A 17,838-nucleotide genomic window follows, 5' to 3' on the forward strand; every position below is an offset into this window, starting at 1 on the left:
GGTTAGATGAAGGATTATGGGGGTGAGAGGAATGGATAAGAGGGTAGATGGGTGTGAGAGGGTAGATGGGTGTGAGAGGGTAGATGGGTGTCAGTGTGAGACTGAGCCAGATCACCACTCCCATTCTTCCTCCTGCCTGACAAATCCAGGCTGAAAGGCATCAATTTTTGTGTAAGCTCCACAGAGCGGTGTTCTGACTATACGTATCAGAGGCAACCCAATGTCAGCGTCAGTTAAACTCAACTTTCAAGTTCAACCCCTTGTCCCCTGGAGATCAAGACCTAGGGCTTAATATTTTTTTTTCTCTATGCTTCTTTACCGAAAGAGCATATAAGAAGTTTACTGTTGTGTTAAATTGAAATGTGGACCCTCCCCTACCTATGTAAAAAGGTTAACAATCCTTTGACCAAGAAGGATATGGACTGATACATGGGTACACCATCACTACTAAGTTCCTCTCTAAATCACACATCATGCTGACTTAGAACTGCACCACTGTTCCTTCCTTGCCTTAGATCAAAATCCTGGAACTCCCTCCCCAATAGCACCATACACCACTGGTTCAAGAAAACATCTTACCACCACCGTCTCGACGGTAATTACAGATAGAAATAAATTAGGGCCTAGCTGGTGATGCTGACTTCCCAAAAATAAAAAAAAGTATTTTCTCCAAACAATTTAGTTTGAATTCAAAGCCTGATGAAGGTTCATTAGTGTTTGTGACTGGCCCTGTAGTGTTTTTGAATGTTTATATTTCACCTGGAACAACACAATGTTTTTTTAATTTCAGGTATTTTGCTTAAACTTCACTGTTGGTGTCTTTGGCTCAGAAATTGTTATTTTTACTCTGAAAAGAAACAATTTATTTGAGCCTCATTTAAAAACCTGATTTAATGAATACAAAACATCTGTATCAATCCACTGCCAGGTCATCAGAAACAGGTATGAAAGCTGGCTTATTGTAGTAACAATTATAATTACCCGCAAACCTTTACAGAAAATCTCATGAAAATGGAGGCAATTAACGCTGCAAGTCACTTGCTTCATAATTTCCTTTCTCTTATGATATTCAAGGTTACCAAGACTCTCCTTTACAGCATCAGATCAGCATTATTCCCAGGAATGTTTTTTCTTGCTGGAGCCTGGTTAGGATGTATCTATTTCTACCATAAAATAGTGCATCAAATTTTTAAGATGAATTTCAGGCTAGAGTTCTACATCATATTGTACTGTATACAACTTCTGAAAAAAAAAAATATTATTTTCATGTCACCTCTTAGAGTTTCTCCGAGTTATATTGAGCAATCACACTCAAACCAAGGTTACAAACCATCGTATAAAACTTACTTCAAACTGTACAGATTCAGGTTTGAAAAATTGAAAACTAATGTAACCTGTGACTACCGTGATAACTCCCAAACATTTGTCCCAATTGCATAAGTTATCTGTTTTCCAGTGTGTTGGGTGGTTCGTAGCTGTTCCACGTGGCAGTGCAAAGTGCGGTTTTGTCATGTAATTATTGCTGGACATATAAAAATAGTGATCCCTCAATTAGTGCTGACTACCCTTTGAATGCTGTAACCTCAAACTGTAGTGTAAACTCTAAGGGGAACTCAATCATATATTTAAAGAGCCAGCACTGGCTAAAAAACTTGAACTATGCTGCTATCGGCAGTGGCTTAGTCATATCACTCAATTATTAATCCACAGCCCAGACCGATTAGATTGGATTAGATTCCCTACAGTGTGGAAACTGGTCCTTCGATTCAACAAGTCCACACCGACCCTCGGAAGACTAACCCTCCCAGACCTATTTCCCTCTAATTTATGCACCTAACACTATGGGCAAATTTAGCATGGCCAATTCACCTGACCTGCAAATCTTTGGACTGTGGGCGGAAACTGGATCACCCAGAGGAAACCCACGCAGACATGGGGAGAATGTTTGTGTGGAGTTTGCAAAGTCATCTGAGGCTGGAATCGAACCTGGGTCCCTAGCGCTGTGAGGCAGCAGTGCTAACCACTGAGCCACTGTGCCGCTCTAATGTTCTGAGGACTTCGGTTCAAATCCCAAAAAATTGAATTCAGTTAATAAATCTGGAGTTAAAAAGTTAGTCTAATGGTAACCATGAAATCATTATTGATTGTTCACAAGTGCCCTGTAGGGAAGAAAATCTGCCATCCTTACCTGGTCTCATCAACTGTGGAGTCACATATAATGTTGAAGTGTCAAACTGCGAAGTAACCAAGGAAATTAATGAAATGAGACAGACCACCTGGCCTTGATTATGTCAAAATCAACCTTGGCAACCCGGCAAAGGGTGTCCATACCAATATTTGGGGGCTACTGCCAAAATAGAGAGAACTCTCTCTGTCTACTCAAACAGCAGCCTAACAGTGAAACTCACTAAAGCATAATTGATGGAGAATTTCCCAGACACCACTAACATCATTCCTGGGTACATTCCATCTCAGTACTGGGACAGATTCACCAGAGGTAGCATCCCAGAGGTAAATAGTTAGGAAATGATTATCCCAAAATCCTCATTGTTGCCTCTGACTCATGAAGTCTTCTGACACCAAATCAAATTATGGGCAAGGAAGCCTCCTGCTGCTGACCACATACAGCATCCCCCGCCAAAAATCTCTTTCTCTCTCTCTCACACAAACACACAGACGTGCGCACACACACACCCAGAAAGGAACTTTTCCCTTGGTGGAAGAACCAATGACCAGGGATTATAGATTTAAGGTAAGGGACAAGAGGTTTAGAGAGGGTGAGAAGAAATATTTTCTTCACCAAGAGGGTGACAGGAATCTGGAACCCACTGCCTATAAGGATGGTATGGACAGAAATCCTCATAACATTTTAGTAATATTTAGTGTACACATGATGCTAAGGCATGCCTGGCTATAGGCTAGGTGCTAACATAGAGTAGAATAGTTAAGTGCTTGTTTTGACTGGCACAGACCTGATAGACCAAAGGCCTTTTTTATGCTGTACATCTGACTCTTTTTATGACTATCTTAATTTGGTGTTTCCTTAGCACTGCCTCACTAAAGGCAAGAGGCTCGAGTTGAGCTTGAAAGATAATCTAATGGAGATGTTTAAAAAGAAGAGATTTGACAGTATAAGCAAACTATTTCTGGTGGTAGGAGAATGTATAATGTTACAATTACAGCTATGACTTTTAGGAATTAAATCAGTAAATATTTTTTCACAAAGGGCATTAGAAATCTGGAACTATTTTCTTAAAAGCTATGGGATGTCAATTTTAATGGGTCAAATTGGAGATTCATATCTGTAGTTTCTTGCTGAGTAAGGGTCTGAAGGGCTGGTCAACCAAGCTAGATAATAAAAACAATTTGTGATGCAGATTTAAGGGACTGATTGGTCTCCTGTTCCCATGAATTGATAGTGACTAAGTTTCCTTTAATTGATTCCTGTGGAAAGCAGTCAAACAATAACAGATTCTAATAACCTACATGAAAACATTTCTAACTTCGTTTCTCCAGTGATTACTCACTTAACAGCAAAAGAAATCTCTTACTACTCATCCCCTGGAAATCATGTCAGTTTGCAAGTTTGGGGGAGGGGATATCTTTCTTGTTCCAAGATGGTGAGATTGCAATAAGAATATTAACTAATTCAAAATTTTGGAAGAAGTCTGTAGCAGTAATGTGACTCGACTAATAATCCAGAACCCCAAATTAATGTTCTCAGGACCCTGGGTGGAATTCAACCATGGCAGGTGGCAAAACTAAAATCTGGAAAAAAAAAAGCTGGCCTACTGGCAACTGTGTAGCCATTAAGTATGTTATTGTTAAAATAGAAACACATTCATATCTAAAACAGATACTGTATCACACAGATACCATTTCATATATTGGTGAAGAGGACTTGCCTATATAGGATTTACATTTATTATATATCCAGATAAAGCATTCTCATAACAGCACAGCTGGAATTTTAAATATATTTAATATTTTTAATTATTGGTTAAAACAAAAAATAAACTTACTCACTCATTTTGCTACTTAAAAACAAGGAATATTCACGTAAGACAATTTACTGCCACTACCCATATCCATTTTCAGAAATCCTCAGTGGCTGAACTGTCATTTATGAGGATGACATCATTCACAGCTGTCCATTTTATCAGGTTTGAGTAAACATCACAATTTCTTATTTTTAAAGCAGATCCAAATTTTTAAAAATTTGAACACTGAAATTCAGATATGACAAACACTAAGTTGAAGCTAATAGAAACAGAATAAAATCATTAAACTTGAACAGCTATGGCAAAGGATAGTGCATCTTTGACTGTGGTCAGTGCTGATTGTAGTAGAGGGCACTGACCGACCTTTAACCTCATGCTCCTGTGGATGGTCCCCTACGACCCGGTCTCCAGGAACATGAGCCTCCACCATCACCCGTCAGAGGATTAAAACCTATAAAATACAACATCAAACACTTTTATCATTTCAACATTTCATTCAAAAATGCACGTTTCACTGTTTATCCTTTGACCTGTTTATCCCAGGAGCCTACAGATTAAATTGGGAAACACCTTAATTGGATTCTGGAGATTGTAGTAACAACACAGTTTAGGGGAGAAAGACAGGAGGGAAGGGGATGAGGCTGGGCAGAGGGAGGGAAGAGAAGAGAGTTATAAAGATGATTTGGAGATGCCAGTGTTGAACTGGGGTGTACAAAGTTAAAAATCACAGAACACCAGGTTATAGTCCAACAGGTTTAATTGGAAGCACTAGCTTTTGGAGTGCTGCTCCTTCATCAGATGGTGGAACAGCGTTCTGAAAGCTAGTGCTTCCAATTAAACCTGTTGGACTATAACCTTGTGTTGAGAGTGTTATAGGGAGGGGATGTGACCGTAACATGAAAACTGGAGCCAAAGACCATTCAACCCTTAGTATAATCATGCTTGATCCTGGACCTGAGCCCCATTTGGATACAGAACTGGCTCAAAGGTAGAAGACAGAGGGTGGTGGTACAGGGTTGTTTTTCAGACTGGAGGCCTGTGACCAGTGGAGTGCCACAAGGATCCGTGCTGGGTTCTCTACTTTTTGTCATTTATATAAATGATTTGGATGTGAGCATAAGAGGTATAGTTAGTAAATTTACAGATGGCACCAAAATTGGAAGTGTAGTGGACAGCGTAGAAGGTTGCCTTAGATTACAACAGGCTCTTGATTAGATGGGCCGAGAAGTGGCAGATGGAGTTTAATTCAGATAAATGCGAAATGCTGCATTTTAGGAAAGCAAATCTTAGCAGGACTTATACACTTAATGGTAAGGTCCTAGAGAGTGTTGCTGAACAAAGAGACCTTGGAGTGCAGGTTCATAGCTCCTTGAAAGTGGAGTCGCAGGTAGATAGGATAGTGAAGAAGGCGTTTGGTATGCTTTCCTTTATTGGTCAGAGTATTGAGTACAGGAGTTGGGAGGTCATATTCCAGCTGTACAGGACATTGGTTAGGCCACTGTTGGAATTTTGCGTGCAATTCTGATCTCCTTCCCATCGGAAAGATGTTGTGAAACTTGAAAGGGTTCAGAAAAGGTTTACAGGGATGTTGCCAGTGTTGGAGGATTTGAGCTTTGGGGAGAGGCTGAACAGGCTGGGGCTGTTTTCCATGGAGCGACGGAGGCTAAGGGGTGACCTTATAGAGGTTTACAAAACTATGAGGGGCATGGATAGGATAAATAGACAAGATCTTTTCCTTGGGGTCCGGGAGTCCAGAACTAGAGGGCATAGGTTTAGGGTGAGAGGGGAAAGATATAAAAGGGACAACGTTTTCACGCAGAGGGTAGTATGTGTATGGAATGAGCTGTCAGTAGAAGTGGTGGATGCTGGTACAATTGCAACATTTAAAAGGCATTTGGATGAGTATATGAATAGGAAGAGTTTGGAGGGATATGGGCCGGGTGCGGGCAGGTGGGACTAGATTGGGATATCTGGTCGGCATGGACGGGTTGAACCGAAGGGTTTGTTTCAATGCTGTACATCTCTATGACTCCACTTTCCCAACCACAACCCATAATGTTTGTGTGTCCTAAAACCTCTTTCTACCCCAATCTTAAATATAATCAATGATGGAATACCGAACAACCCTCCACGTTAAGGTATTCACAACCTTGAAAAGAAGAAACATTACACCTCAAAACAACTGGCTTCAAACCAAAGACAGTGTCCCCACTTTAAATGCCACGGTATGGAGGCTGGGTCTGGGTGAGATGTTCTTTGGAAGGTCGGCACAGTCTCAATGAGTCGAATGGCCTCTTTCCACACTCTAGGGATTCTATGTTCTAAATTCCTCAGCCAAAACAAACAATTTCTATAACTCGGGGACACGCCCCAAACAACCCTACTGTGCTGTGGCCAACCACTTCAACTCACGCTCCCACTCCTCAAAGGACATGCAAGTCCTGAGCCTCCTCCACTGCCAATTCAAAGCCACCAGCCAATTGGAGGAAGAAGGTCTCACCTTCTGCCTTGGGACCCTTCAACCACACGGCATCAACATCGACTTCGCGCATTTCCAAATCTTCGCTCCCCCACCTCATCACTATCTTGACCTGTAATACCTCTCCATCTTCCTTCTCAGCCATCTGCTCCATCCTCCCTACTGACCTATTAGAATTATCCCCCACCTGCACTCATCTATCACCTTCCCACATACCTTCCCCCCAGCCTCACCCCCCTCCACATTCCTGATGGAGGGCTGATGCCTGAAATGTTGATCCTCATGTTCCTTGGATACTGGCAGACCTGCTGTGCTTTTCCAGTGCCACCCTTTTTGATTGACTTCTTCAGCATCTGCAGTCCTCACTTTCCTCTCTGTTTCTACCCTGTCAATACCCTTCAGAATCCTGCATATTGCAATGAGATCACCTTATTTTCTAAACTTCAGAGAATACACAACCAATTTATTCAGCTTCCTAAAAGACAAGTGAACATTAAAATCAGCTCTCATGTTATTGGAACATATGAAATAGAAGTAGGCTCTCCAGCCTGCCTGGCCACTCAACAAGATAGTGGTTAATCTGCTCCAGGTTTCCAGTCATCTTTCACGTTAGCTCATCACAGCCCTCAACTCCCCGAAATCTCAAAAATCTAACTACCTCCTCCTTTAAATACTTGCAATGATCTAACCTCCACAATTCTTGAGGGTAGAGAATTCCAAACATTCACTACCCTTAGAGAAAAGACTCCTTTGCATCTTACTTTTAAACTGAGTATTCTCTTATCATTGAGTCATATAGCACAGAAATGGACCTTTCGGTCCAACTAGTCCTTGCCAACCATAATCCCAAACTAAACAATTCCACCTGCCTGTGCTTGGCCCATATCCCTCCAAACATTTATTATGTACTTATCCAAAAGCCTTTTAAAACACTGTAACTGTACCCAATTCCACCACTTCTTCTGGAAATTCATTCCACATACATGTGTTTTAAAATAAAATGCCTTTTTAAAAATCTTTTCCTCTCACCTTAAAAATATGCCCTCTGGTTTTGAACTCTCCTACATGAGGAGAAAATACACCAATATTCACCTTATTGATACCCCTCATGATTTTATAAACCTCCTACGTTCCAGTGAAAGAAGTCCCAGCACATCAGGCTCTCTCAAATCTTCCATTTCCGGCAACATTCCTGGTAAATTTCTTCTGAACTCTCTCCAGCTTAATAATATCCTTCCTATAACAAGGCAACCAAATCTGGACACACCAACGTCCCAATTCCTATACACAAAAGGTCTGAGCAATGAAGGCAAGAGTGCTAAATGCCTTCTTAACAATCTTATATGTGATGCAAACTTCAAAGAATTATGTACTTGAACCCTTAGGTCTCTCTATTCTACAACCCTACACAAGGCCGTACTTTTAATTACATAAGATCTGCCCTTGTTTGTTTTACCTCACATTTATCCAAATTAAACTCCTTCTGCCATTCTTTAGCCAATTGACCAAGATCTGTTTGTAATCTTAAATAACCGTCTTCATTGCTGTGGTGAAACGGTTAAAAATTATGTCCCAATACATGTGTGAATCATAATGTAACACATGTATTGGGCCAAGCAGTGTACTCTCCTACGAACCTGACCTTGAGAATTTTTTAAAACAATTGCCCACTACACAACCAATTTTGGTGTAATCTGCAAATTTACTAACCATGGAGTACCAGCCACACTTTGTTTCTTTCTTATCCAAATCATTTATATAAATGACAAACAAAAGTGGACCCAGCACTGATCCCTGTGGAACACTGGGTCACAGGCCTCCTGTCTGAGAAACAACTCTCCACTATCACACTGTTTCCTGCCATTAAATCAATTTTGTATATGATTGGCAAGCTCACCTTGAATCCCACCTAATCTAACTTTACTAATTAGTCTGCCATGCAGAACCTTGTAAAGAAGTAAACAACATTTATCGCTCTGTCCTCAATCTTCTTGGTTACTTCCTCAAAAAACTTAATCAGGTTTGTAAGACATGATTTCCCTCTCAAAAAATCATTCTGACTATCCCTATTTATTCCATGCCTCTCCAAATGCATATCAATCCTATCTTTCAGAATCATCTCCAACAACTTACCCACCACCGAAGTCAGACTCACAGGATTATAGTTCCCAGACTTCTCCTTACAACCCTTTTTAAGAAAAGCTACATTAGCCACTCTCCAGTCATCCAGCACCTCAACCGTAGTTATAAATGACACAAATATTTCTAAAAGGGACCTCACAATTTCGTCCCTAACTTCACACTTCAACTGTATCCCCTAGTTCCCATTTCTGGTAACATTTGCATATCTACCCTCTCAAGCCTCAGAGAATGCTGTATATTTCACTAAGACTGGAATACTGCATGCAATTCTGGTCTACCTGCTATAGGAAGGATGTTGCAAAGCTTGAAAGGATTCAGTAAAGGTTTACAAGGATGTTGCCAGGGTTTGAGCTACAGGGAGAGGCGAATAGACTGGGTCTATTTTCCCTGGAGTGTCAGAGGCTGAGGGTGACCTGATAGAGGTTTATAAAATCATGATGGGCATGGATAGGGTAAACAGACATGGTCTCTTCCCCGGGGTATAAGAGCCCAAAACTAGAGGGAAAAGATTTATAAGAGGCAACTTTTTTTTTTACATAGAGGGTGGTGCATGTATGGAATGAGTTGCCAGAGGAAGTGGAGGAGGTACAATTAGAACATTTAAAAGGCATCTGGATGGGTAAATGAATAGGAAGGGTTTAGAGGAAAATGGGCCAAGTGCTGGCAAATGGGACTAGATTTATTTAGGATATCTAGTTGGTATGGATGAATTGGACTGAAGGGTCTGTTTCTGCGCTGTACAACTCTATAACTCTAGGATCACCCCTTGTTTTTTAAACTCTAATGATTAAAGGCCTAAGCTGTTTAGCCATTATTGATAAGTCAACTCCTTCATCTCAGAAATCAAATTAGTTAATCTTTCAACTGCCTCCAATGCTAGTACCTCCTTTCTTTAAATAAGGGAATTAAAATGTGCATACTATCCCAGGTTCGAATTCATCAACACCTTCTAAGTTGTAATAAGACTTCCTTATTTTTGAATTCCAATCCCTTCGAAAAAAACTTCATTACTTGCTGTACATGTACGCTAATGTTTTGTGTTTCATGCATAATAACAGATAGATCCCTCTGTATTGCAGATTTTATTTCAACAGTTTCTCTTCATTTAAATAGTCTGTCTCTTGATTCTTCCTACCAATATTAGGAAGAATCACATTCCAATATTAAACTCCATCTCCCATATTTTTACCCTCTCACTCAGACAATCTATATCCTCTTGAAGATGCTTTGTGTCATTATCACTACATGCACTCCCATCCTTTTTTCAGTATCATCAGCAAATTTGATTACACTTAGGTTTCCTCTCCTCTAATATTATTAGGACCTTGAGGTCTTCAGATAATCCGAAATTCGGATAAACAAGATTCCTCTGTAATTGAGGTTGTAAGACTGATCCTTGTGGCATTTCATTAGTTAAGCCTTTCCAACCTGAAAAAGGCCCATTACAATCCCAACGCTGTTTTGTGTATTAACCAATCCTCAACCCATGCTATGAGATCTCTTACTCATCCTACCTTGATTCCATGAGGACCTTATCAAATGCTTTAGTAAAGTCCATGCAGACACCCACTAATATATCCTCAATTGACATTTTTGAGGAAGTAAAAAACAATTAAGTTTGAGAAACAAGACTTCTGCAGACAAAGCCACACTGACTATCCCTAATATGTCTATTCTACTCCTGTGGTTAAAGAGGATACAAAAATTTCTTTCAAGGTCCCAGCAATCTCTTTGCCTCCCTTAGTATACTGGGATCGATCCCATCAGGCCCTGGGGACTCATATTAAATGTTTTTCAAGATACCAAACACCTCTTCCTTTTTAATAGCAACCTGCCCCTCCCTAATCTTATTATCCACATCCTTCTCCTTGGTGAATAACAATATAAAGTACTCATTAAGGACTTCACTCACTTTCTTTGACTCTGTGCATAAAGTCCCTCCTTTGACCTTGAATGGACCTACTCTTTGCTTAACTAGTCTCTTGGTCTTAAAACATATAAAATACCTTGGAATTCTCTTTAATCCTACTTGACAAGGACATTTCATGATCCCTTTTACCTTCCTCCTAATTCTTTAACTTCTTTCCTGCTTCCTTTGCATTCCTCAAGGACCTTGCTTGATTTCAGTTTCCTACATCTGTTTCCTATCTCTTCTTGACTAAACTTTCAATATCTCATCATCCAAGGTTCCTGAATCTTGCCGTCCTTATCTTTCATCCTCGCAGGAACATGTCCTGAACTCTGGAAAAAGACTCTCACATCATACTCAAAAAGCCATCCCATTCTAATTTCTCCAATTCCTACCTAATATTGTTGTAATTAGCCTTCCTCCAATTTAGCACTTTCACTGTCTGATTTGTCATTTTTCAAAACAGCCTCAACTGTATCCGTCTCCATCACACTCTCAGGCAGTGCAGTCCAGATCCAAACCATTCACGATGTAAAAATATTTTTCATGTCACCATTGGCTTTCCTGCCACTGGGTATTGTGTAATGAGAGAAGATTAACTAGCAACACTGTGGTGTGAGATCTTGTGAGGAAGAGTAACCGTAACATAGTAGAGTTCTTCATTAAGATGGAGAGCGATACAGTTAACTCTGAGACTAGGATTCTGAACTTGAAGAAAGCTAACTTTGATGGTATGAGGCATGGCTAGGATAAGCTGACCAAGGATACTTAATGGGTTGATGGTGGACAGAGAATGGCAAACATTTAAAGAATACATGGATGAACATCAACAATTTTACATTCCTAACTGACGTAAAACAGGGAAGGTTGCTTAACCATGGCTAACAAGAAAAATCTGGGATAGTGCTAAAGCTAAAGAAGAGGCATATAAATTGGCCAGAAAAAGCAGCAAATCTGAGGACTGGGAGAAATTTAAAATTCAGAGGAGGACAAAGAATTTAATTCGGAATGAGAAAATAAAATATAAAAGCTTGCATAAAAACAGACTGCTAAAGCATCTATAGATGTCATCATCACAAAAACCCTATAGTGTGGAAACAAGTCCACACCGACCCTCTGAAGAGTAACCCACCCAGATTCCATCCCCTACCCTACTGCTCTAGATTTACCACATGACCCATGCCCCTACTCTACACATCCCTGAACATTATGGGCAATTTAGTACAACGAATTCACCTAAGGTGTACATCTTTGGATTGTGGGGGGAAATCGGAGCACCCAGAGGAAACCCACAGGGAGAATGTGCAAATTCCACACAGATAGTTGCCCAAAGTTGGAATCGAATCCGGGTCCCTGGTACCGTGAGGCAGCAGTGCTAACCACTGAACCACTATGCCACCCTTATGTGAAGAGAAAAAGACCGGTGAAGACAAACATAGATTCCTTACAACTGGAATCAGGTGAATTCATAATGGACAACATAATGGCAGACCAGTTGAACAAATACTTTGGATTTGTCTTCACTAAGGCATACTCAAATAACCTTCTGGAAATGCTAGGGGACAGAATTCAAGCATGAAGGAGGAACTGAAGGAAATCTTTATTAGTCAGGAAATGGTATTGGAGAAACTTATCGTATTAAAACCCGATAATTCCCCAGGGCCTGATGCTCTGCATCCCAGAGTATTTAATGAAGTGGTCCTAGAAATAGCGGACACATTGGTGATAATTTTCCAGCATTTTTAAAAATAGGATTACACTAGCTACCCTCCAGTTCATTAGAGGGTAGCTAATGTAATCCCATTTTTAAAAAAAAGGATGGAGAGAAAATGGAGAATTATAGGCTGGTAAGCCTGACATTGCTAGTGTGGAAAATGCTGGAGTCAATTATTATGGATGTAATAACTGTGATTTGGAAAGTATTGACAGGATCGGTTCAAGTCAGCATAGGAAAATCATGCTTGACAGATCTTCTGAAATTGTTTCAGGATGTGACTAGTAGAGTGGATAAAGGTGAATCAGTGATGTTGTGTACTTGGACTTTCAGAAGACTTCTGACAAGGTTGGACACAAGATTTTTGTAATAAAAATTAAAGCTCATGGTATCAGAGGTAATGTATTGATGTGGATAGAGAACAGGATGGCAGGCAGTGACGAGTGGGGTGCCGCAGGGTTCAGTGCTGGGATCTCAGCTGTTCACAATATACATTAATGATTTGGACAAAGGAATTGAATGCAATATCTCTAAATTTGCTGATGAAACTAAGCTGGGTGACAGTTTGTGCTGTGGGAAGTACGCTAAGAGGCTGCAGGGTGGACAAACTGGCTGAGTGGGCAAACACTTGATGAATACAATATAATGTGGATAAGTATGAGGTTATTCACTTAGGTGGCAAAAACAAAGTCAGATTAACTAAAAGGTTTAGAAAAGGTTGAGGTGCAACAAGACCTGGGTATCATGGAGAGACTGAAGGTTGGCATGAAGGAACAGCAGGTAGTAAGGAAAGCCAATGGCATGCTTCCCTTCATAGGAAGAGGATTTGAATATGAGTGGGAATGACTTGCTGCAGTTATAATGGGCCTTGGCAAGGCTACACATCGAGTAATATGTACAGTTTTGGTCTCCTAGTCTGAGGAAAGACATTTTTGCTATTGAGGGTGTTAGCAGGCTACTTCACAGGGAGAGACAGGGGAACCAGTCTTAGATACACTCCTGAAAATGAGATGTTAGCCAGGAGGCTACAGACAGATAGAGGTACCAGTCGCTGACAGGGGTTGGGAATGCTCTGTGTAAAAAAAAATCTGTTGACACACAGGGGAAAACAGCTTGTGAACTGAGAATGACCGGAATCCAGGTACTGCTTGGTACCAACTATATTCTGCAGAAAAAAAAAGTAGGAAAGATGAGGTAATGCAGAAGCCTTATTTGGACAAGGGGCAATGAGGTAATGCTACCTAGGTCCCTGATCTGGAAACCATATGCAATGAACAGATGAGCCTGAGCCAATGGGGAAAAGACGCTATGACTCGAGAGAGATAAAGGGAAAGGATAAAAGGCGACCCTGGAGGCAGAGGCTCCAGAGACCCACCATTGCAGAAGTAAATCCTACACCAGGGATGTGGAGGGGAGAGAAAGAGAGAGCGCGAGAGCGAGAGAGAGAATGTCAGGGGACTTGAGTGGGTGTATGAATAGGTTTTTAATACCATTTGTGGGAAATATACAAGTTTTAATTTGTAATAGAATAGGTAAGAAATAAGTGCAGGGTATAATACATTAATAAAGGCATTTGTGAAGTTGTAAGAATTGACTCTTCTCCTCTCTGTCCACACTAGCAGCTGCAGCTGGCGATTGCTGAACTCAATCAGGCATCAACATGGGAATCCAGCGAAGGCTCACCAGACTGATTCCTGGGATGGCAGGACCAACATATGAGGAAAGACTGGACTGACTGGGCTTGTAATTGCTGGAATTTATAAGAATGAGGGGGAATCTCACAGAAACATACAAATCCTGATCGGAATCAACATGCTAGATGTATGAAGAATGTTCCCGATGTTGGAGAAGTCCGAAACTAAGGGTCACAGTCTAAGAATAAGGGGTAAGCCATTCAGGGCTGAGATAACAAAGAATTTCTTCACTCAGAGAGCTGTGAACCTGTGGAACTTTCTACCACAGAAAGCTGTTTGGGCCAGTTCATTAGATATATTCAAGGGGGAATTGGATGTGGCCCTTGCAGCTATATGGTATGGAGCGAAAACAGGAATGGGATACTGAAATTGCATGATCAGCCATGATCATACTGAATGGTGGTGCAGGCTGGTACGGTTGAATGGCCCACTCCTACGTCTATTTTCTATGTTTCTATGTCTACGTTTACCTTAAACCAGTGTCCTCTACTTCTTGGTCTTTCTGTCAATGGGATAGTTTAACTATCTAATCTGTCCAGAACCCTCATGATTTCAAATCACCTTTTAACATCCCTTGAAGGACAACAAGCTCAGCTTCTCCAATCTCTCCAGACAACTGAAGTCCCTTATCCCTGAAACCATTTACATAATACATTTCTGCATCTTTCCAAAATCCTTTTACATCCGTCCTAAATTGCAGTGCCCTGATTTAGATAATACTTCAGTAGTTGTGGCATAACCAGTGTTTCCAACAAGTCATTTCCTTACTTTTATTCTCTATGCCATTACTTATAAAGCTCAAGATCCCAAATGCTTTTTTAAAAACCATTTTTCAACCTGCTCCTTAAAGATTTGAGCAGATTTACTCCTAGAAACCACTGCAGAGAAACTTGTTAAACCGCCAGTCACTTAAGAGGGAGTTTGTGCTTCAAAGTTTAGTCAGACTCAAGTTGAGCTGACCCACACAATTCAGGTCAGAACATAACAGTTCTCCTCCAGCCTGATAAGGTAATGTTATTACTCCGAATTTGGAGCCTTTTAAATAGCTTTATGCCAAATTAAGCGGATGTGCTGGCAACTTTGTGAAATACAGTAAAAATAATTTTGACTTTACAGCATTTATGGTGTATAAACATTTATGTATTTGTTCATTTTTCCTAAACATATTTACTATTTTTGCACGAATGAATAAGCACTCACCGCCTCTCAGGGATTTCTTGTCAGATTTGGGTTTTGCTGCACTCAATGTACTGGATTCTGACTCCTGATGTTAAACACAATGACATAATTAGTACAGTGTTATAAACAGTCTGTCTAGATTAGGTAGTGTTGATAACAAATACCACACTCAAAATAATCCTCAACAGAAATCTGGAGGTTCAGACTAATACCCTGGCACCAGGGGTTTAAAACTTATCACAGCAGCTTGTAGAATTTCAAATTAATTAATAAATCTGGATTTGAAAGTTAGTCTCAGTAATAATCAGGCTTAGGCTTGGACTTGGGCAAGAAACTTGTGGGCGGCACGGTGGCACAGTGGTTAGCACTGCTGCCTCACAGCGCCAGAGACCCGGGCCTGTTTCCACACTGTAAGTAATCTAATCTAATCTAATCTAAACATTCATGCCGTTCAAGTGCCAGACAATGACTATCTCTAACAAGGGATCTTTAATGGCACTATCATTACTGAATCCCCGTGTCAACATCCTCGGGATTATCATTGATCAGAAACAGACTAGCCACATAAATACAGACTAGCCACAATCACAGATCAGGGGCTAGAAAGGAACTCACCTCTTGACTCCTCAAAAGCTATTCACGATCTACAAGACACAAGTCAGGGCGTGATGAATACTCTCCACTTGCTGGACAAGTGCAACTCCATCAGGGTTTAAGAAGTTCCTCACCATACAGCTTAATGCATTGCCCTTAATTTGCACCCCATCCACTATTTTCAAATTCACTCCCATCACACTAATGCACAAAGGCAGCAGTGTTCACTGCAACAACTCACCAAGAGTCCATTGACAGCACCTTCCAACGCTCTGAATATAACACTTTGAAAGACACGGTCAGCAAATGCATGGGATTGCAACATTGCAAGCTCCCTTCTCAGCCAACCACTATCCTGACTTGGAAATATATTGACATTCCTTCACTATTGCTCGATCAGGATCCCTGGATTCCCTCCCTAACAGCGCAATGGATGTACTTACCCCCATGGGCTGCAGTAATTCAAAAATTTAGTTTATCGTCACCTTCTCAAAAGCAATTAATGGAGGGCAATAAACTCTGGCCTAGCCATTGACTCCCACATCCCACAAATGAATGAAAAAATCCATCTGGTTCGCTCATGCCCTTTGGGAAAGGAATCTTATCTCCTTACCTAGACTAGTGTACATGTGACTGTTGTACAACATGGTTGACTCTTAATTATCTCTATAATAACCCAACAAGCCACTTAATCCAAGGGCACTTAGGAATGAACAAATGCTGGCCATGCCAGCATTACCCAAACACCATGAAATAATAAATAGTCACGACAAAACATAAGAATCATATTACAGGATGCAAGTTGGTTCTCTTCCGGAAACTCTTTCCTTCTTGCATATTCTCCCATGCCTCGATTTTCTCTCTCCTCTTCTCTTCTTCAATCTGAACAAAACAAAAGGAACTTCACACATAAGTCAGTTATCACAAAAGTCAATTCATCCTTATTTTCTTACACTTTGCCTCTATTTACAATAGGCACATTTTAACACTGTATTGGCTCACACTCTTGTTCAGTAAATGATGTATCTAACCCTTCAGTTTCTCCATACCCATCACTGTCTCTCTTTTGACTGCACATTTCCCTCAAGGTATTCCCCCCAAAACAATCCTGACTGACACTTATCCCAATAAATATACTTGTGCCTGGTAGCCCATCTGCCAACTCCATTAACCTCATGTAATTTACAATTCACTTTGCTTGCTAATCCTCTGTGAATTATTGAATCTTCCAGCTCAGGAGGCCACTTGGCCGACCGTGACCATGCTGGTTCTCAAAGACGTCTCAAATTGATCCTGATCCTCTGTTCTTTCTCCAGAACACACTAACCTTTCTCTTTTCCATCTAATTTAGCTTTGAAAATTCCAATTGATTCTGTTTAAACCAGTCATGCAGGTATTGCATTCCAACATTCCATTGCTCAACGACATGCTGTTAAATAAAGCTTTTCTTCAGTATCCCTGTGAGTCTAATTAACTTTCTTATGTCTTGCTGTCCTGCAGTGTGGAAATACTTTTTTGTCTTGGTACAGTTTGAAATTATATTTCCCATATTGACATCAAAATCATCAATTGACAATAGGTGTACACAGTTAAAAATCACACACAACGCCAGGTTATAGTCCAAGAGGTTTAATTGGAAGCACTGCTCCTTCAACAGGTGGTTGTGGAGTACACAATTGTGAATATAGAATATAGAATATAGAAGAATATAGCGCAGTACAGGCCCTTTGGCCCTCGATGTTGCGCCGACCCAAGCCCACCTAACCTATACTAACCCACTATCCTCCATATACCTATCCAATGCCCGCTTAAATGCCCATAAAGAGGGAGAGTCCACCACTGCTACTGGCAGGGCATTCCATGAACTTACGACTCGCTGAGTGAAGAACCTACCCCTAACTTCAGTCCTATATCTACCACCACTTAATTTAAAGCTATGCCCCCTTGTAATACCAGACTCCATACGTGGGAAAAGGTTCACACTGTCAACCCTATCTAACCCCCTAATCATCTTGTACACCTCAATCAAGTCACCCCTAAACCTTCTTTTCTCTAATGAAAACAGCCCCAAGTGTCTCAGTCTTTCCTCATACGATCTTCCTTCCATACCAGGCAACATCCTGGTA

At 40.7% G+C, this 17,838-nt stretch overlaps 1 protein-coding gene across 2 annotated transcripts in view; it reads right to left on the reverse strand.

The window, feature by feature from the left end:
• Nucleotides 1-3,963: 3,963 nt before the first annotated feature.
• The window catches only part of selenos (selenoprotein S), a 40,485-nt gene continuing 26,610 nt past the window's right edge, over nt 3,964-17,838 (reverse strand). For both annotated transcript variants that reach the window (XM_043677671.1, XM_043677673.1), the window contains exons 4-6: nt 16,505-16,594; nt 15,140-15,203; nt 3,964-4,452 (exon numbers count right to left, since the gene is read on the reverse strand). In XM_043677671.1, the coding sequence (XP_043533606.1) occupies nt 4,373-4,452; nt 15,140-15,203; nt 16,505-16,594 (234 nt within the window). In that variant the 3' untranslated portion in view covers nt 3,964-4,372. The remainder of the gene's footprint in view (nt 4,453-15,139; nt 15,204-16,504; nt 16,595-17,838) is intronic.

The sequence above is a fragment of the Chiloscyllium plagiosum genome, chromosome 36, assembly GCF_004010195.1.
Source record: "Chiloscyllium plagiosum isolate BGI_BamShark_2017 chromosome 36, ASM401019v2, whole genome shotgun sequence".
Lineage (NCBI taxonomy): Eukaryota > Metazoa > Chordata > Chondrichthyes > Orectolobiformes > Hemiscylliidae > Chiloscyllium > Chiloscyllium plagiosum.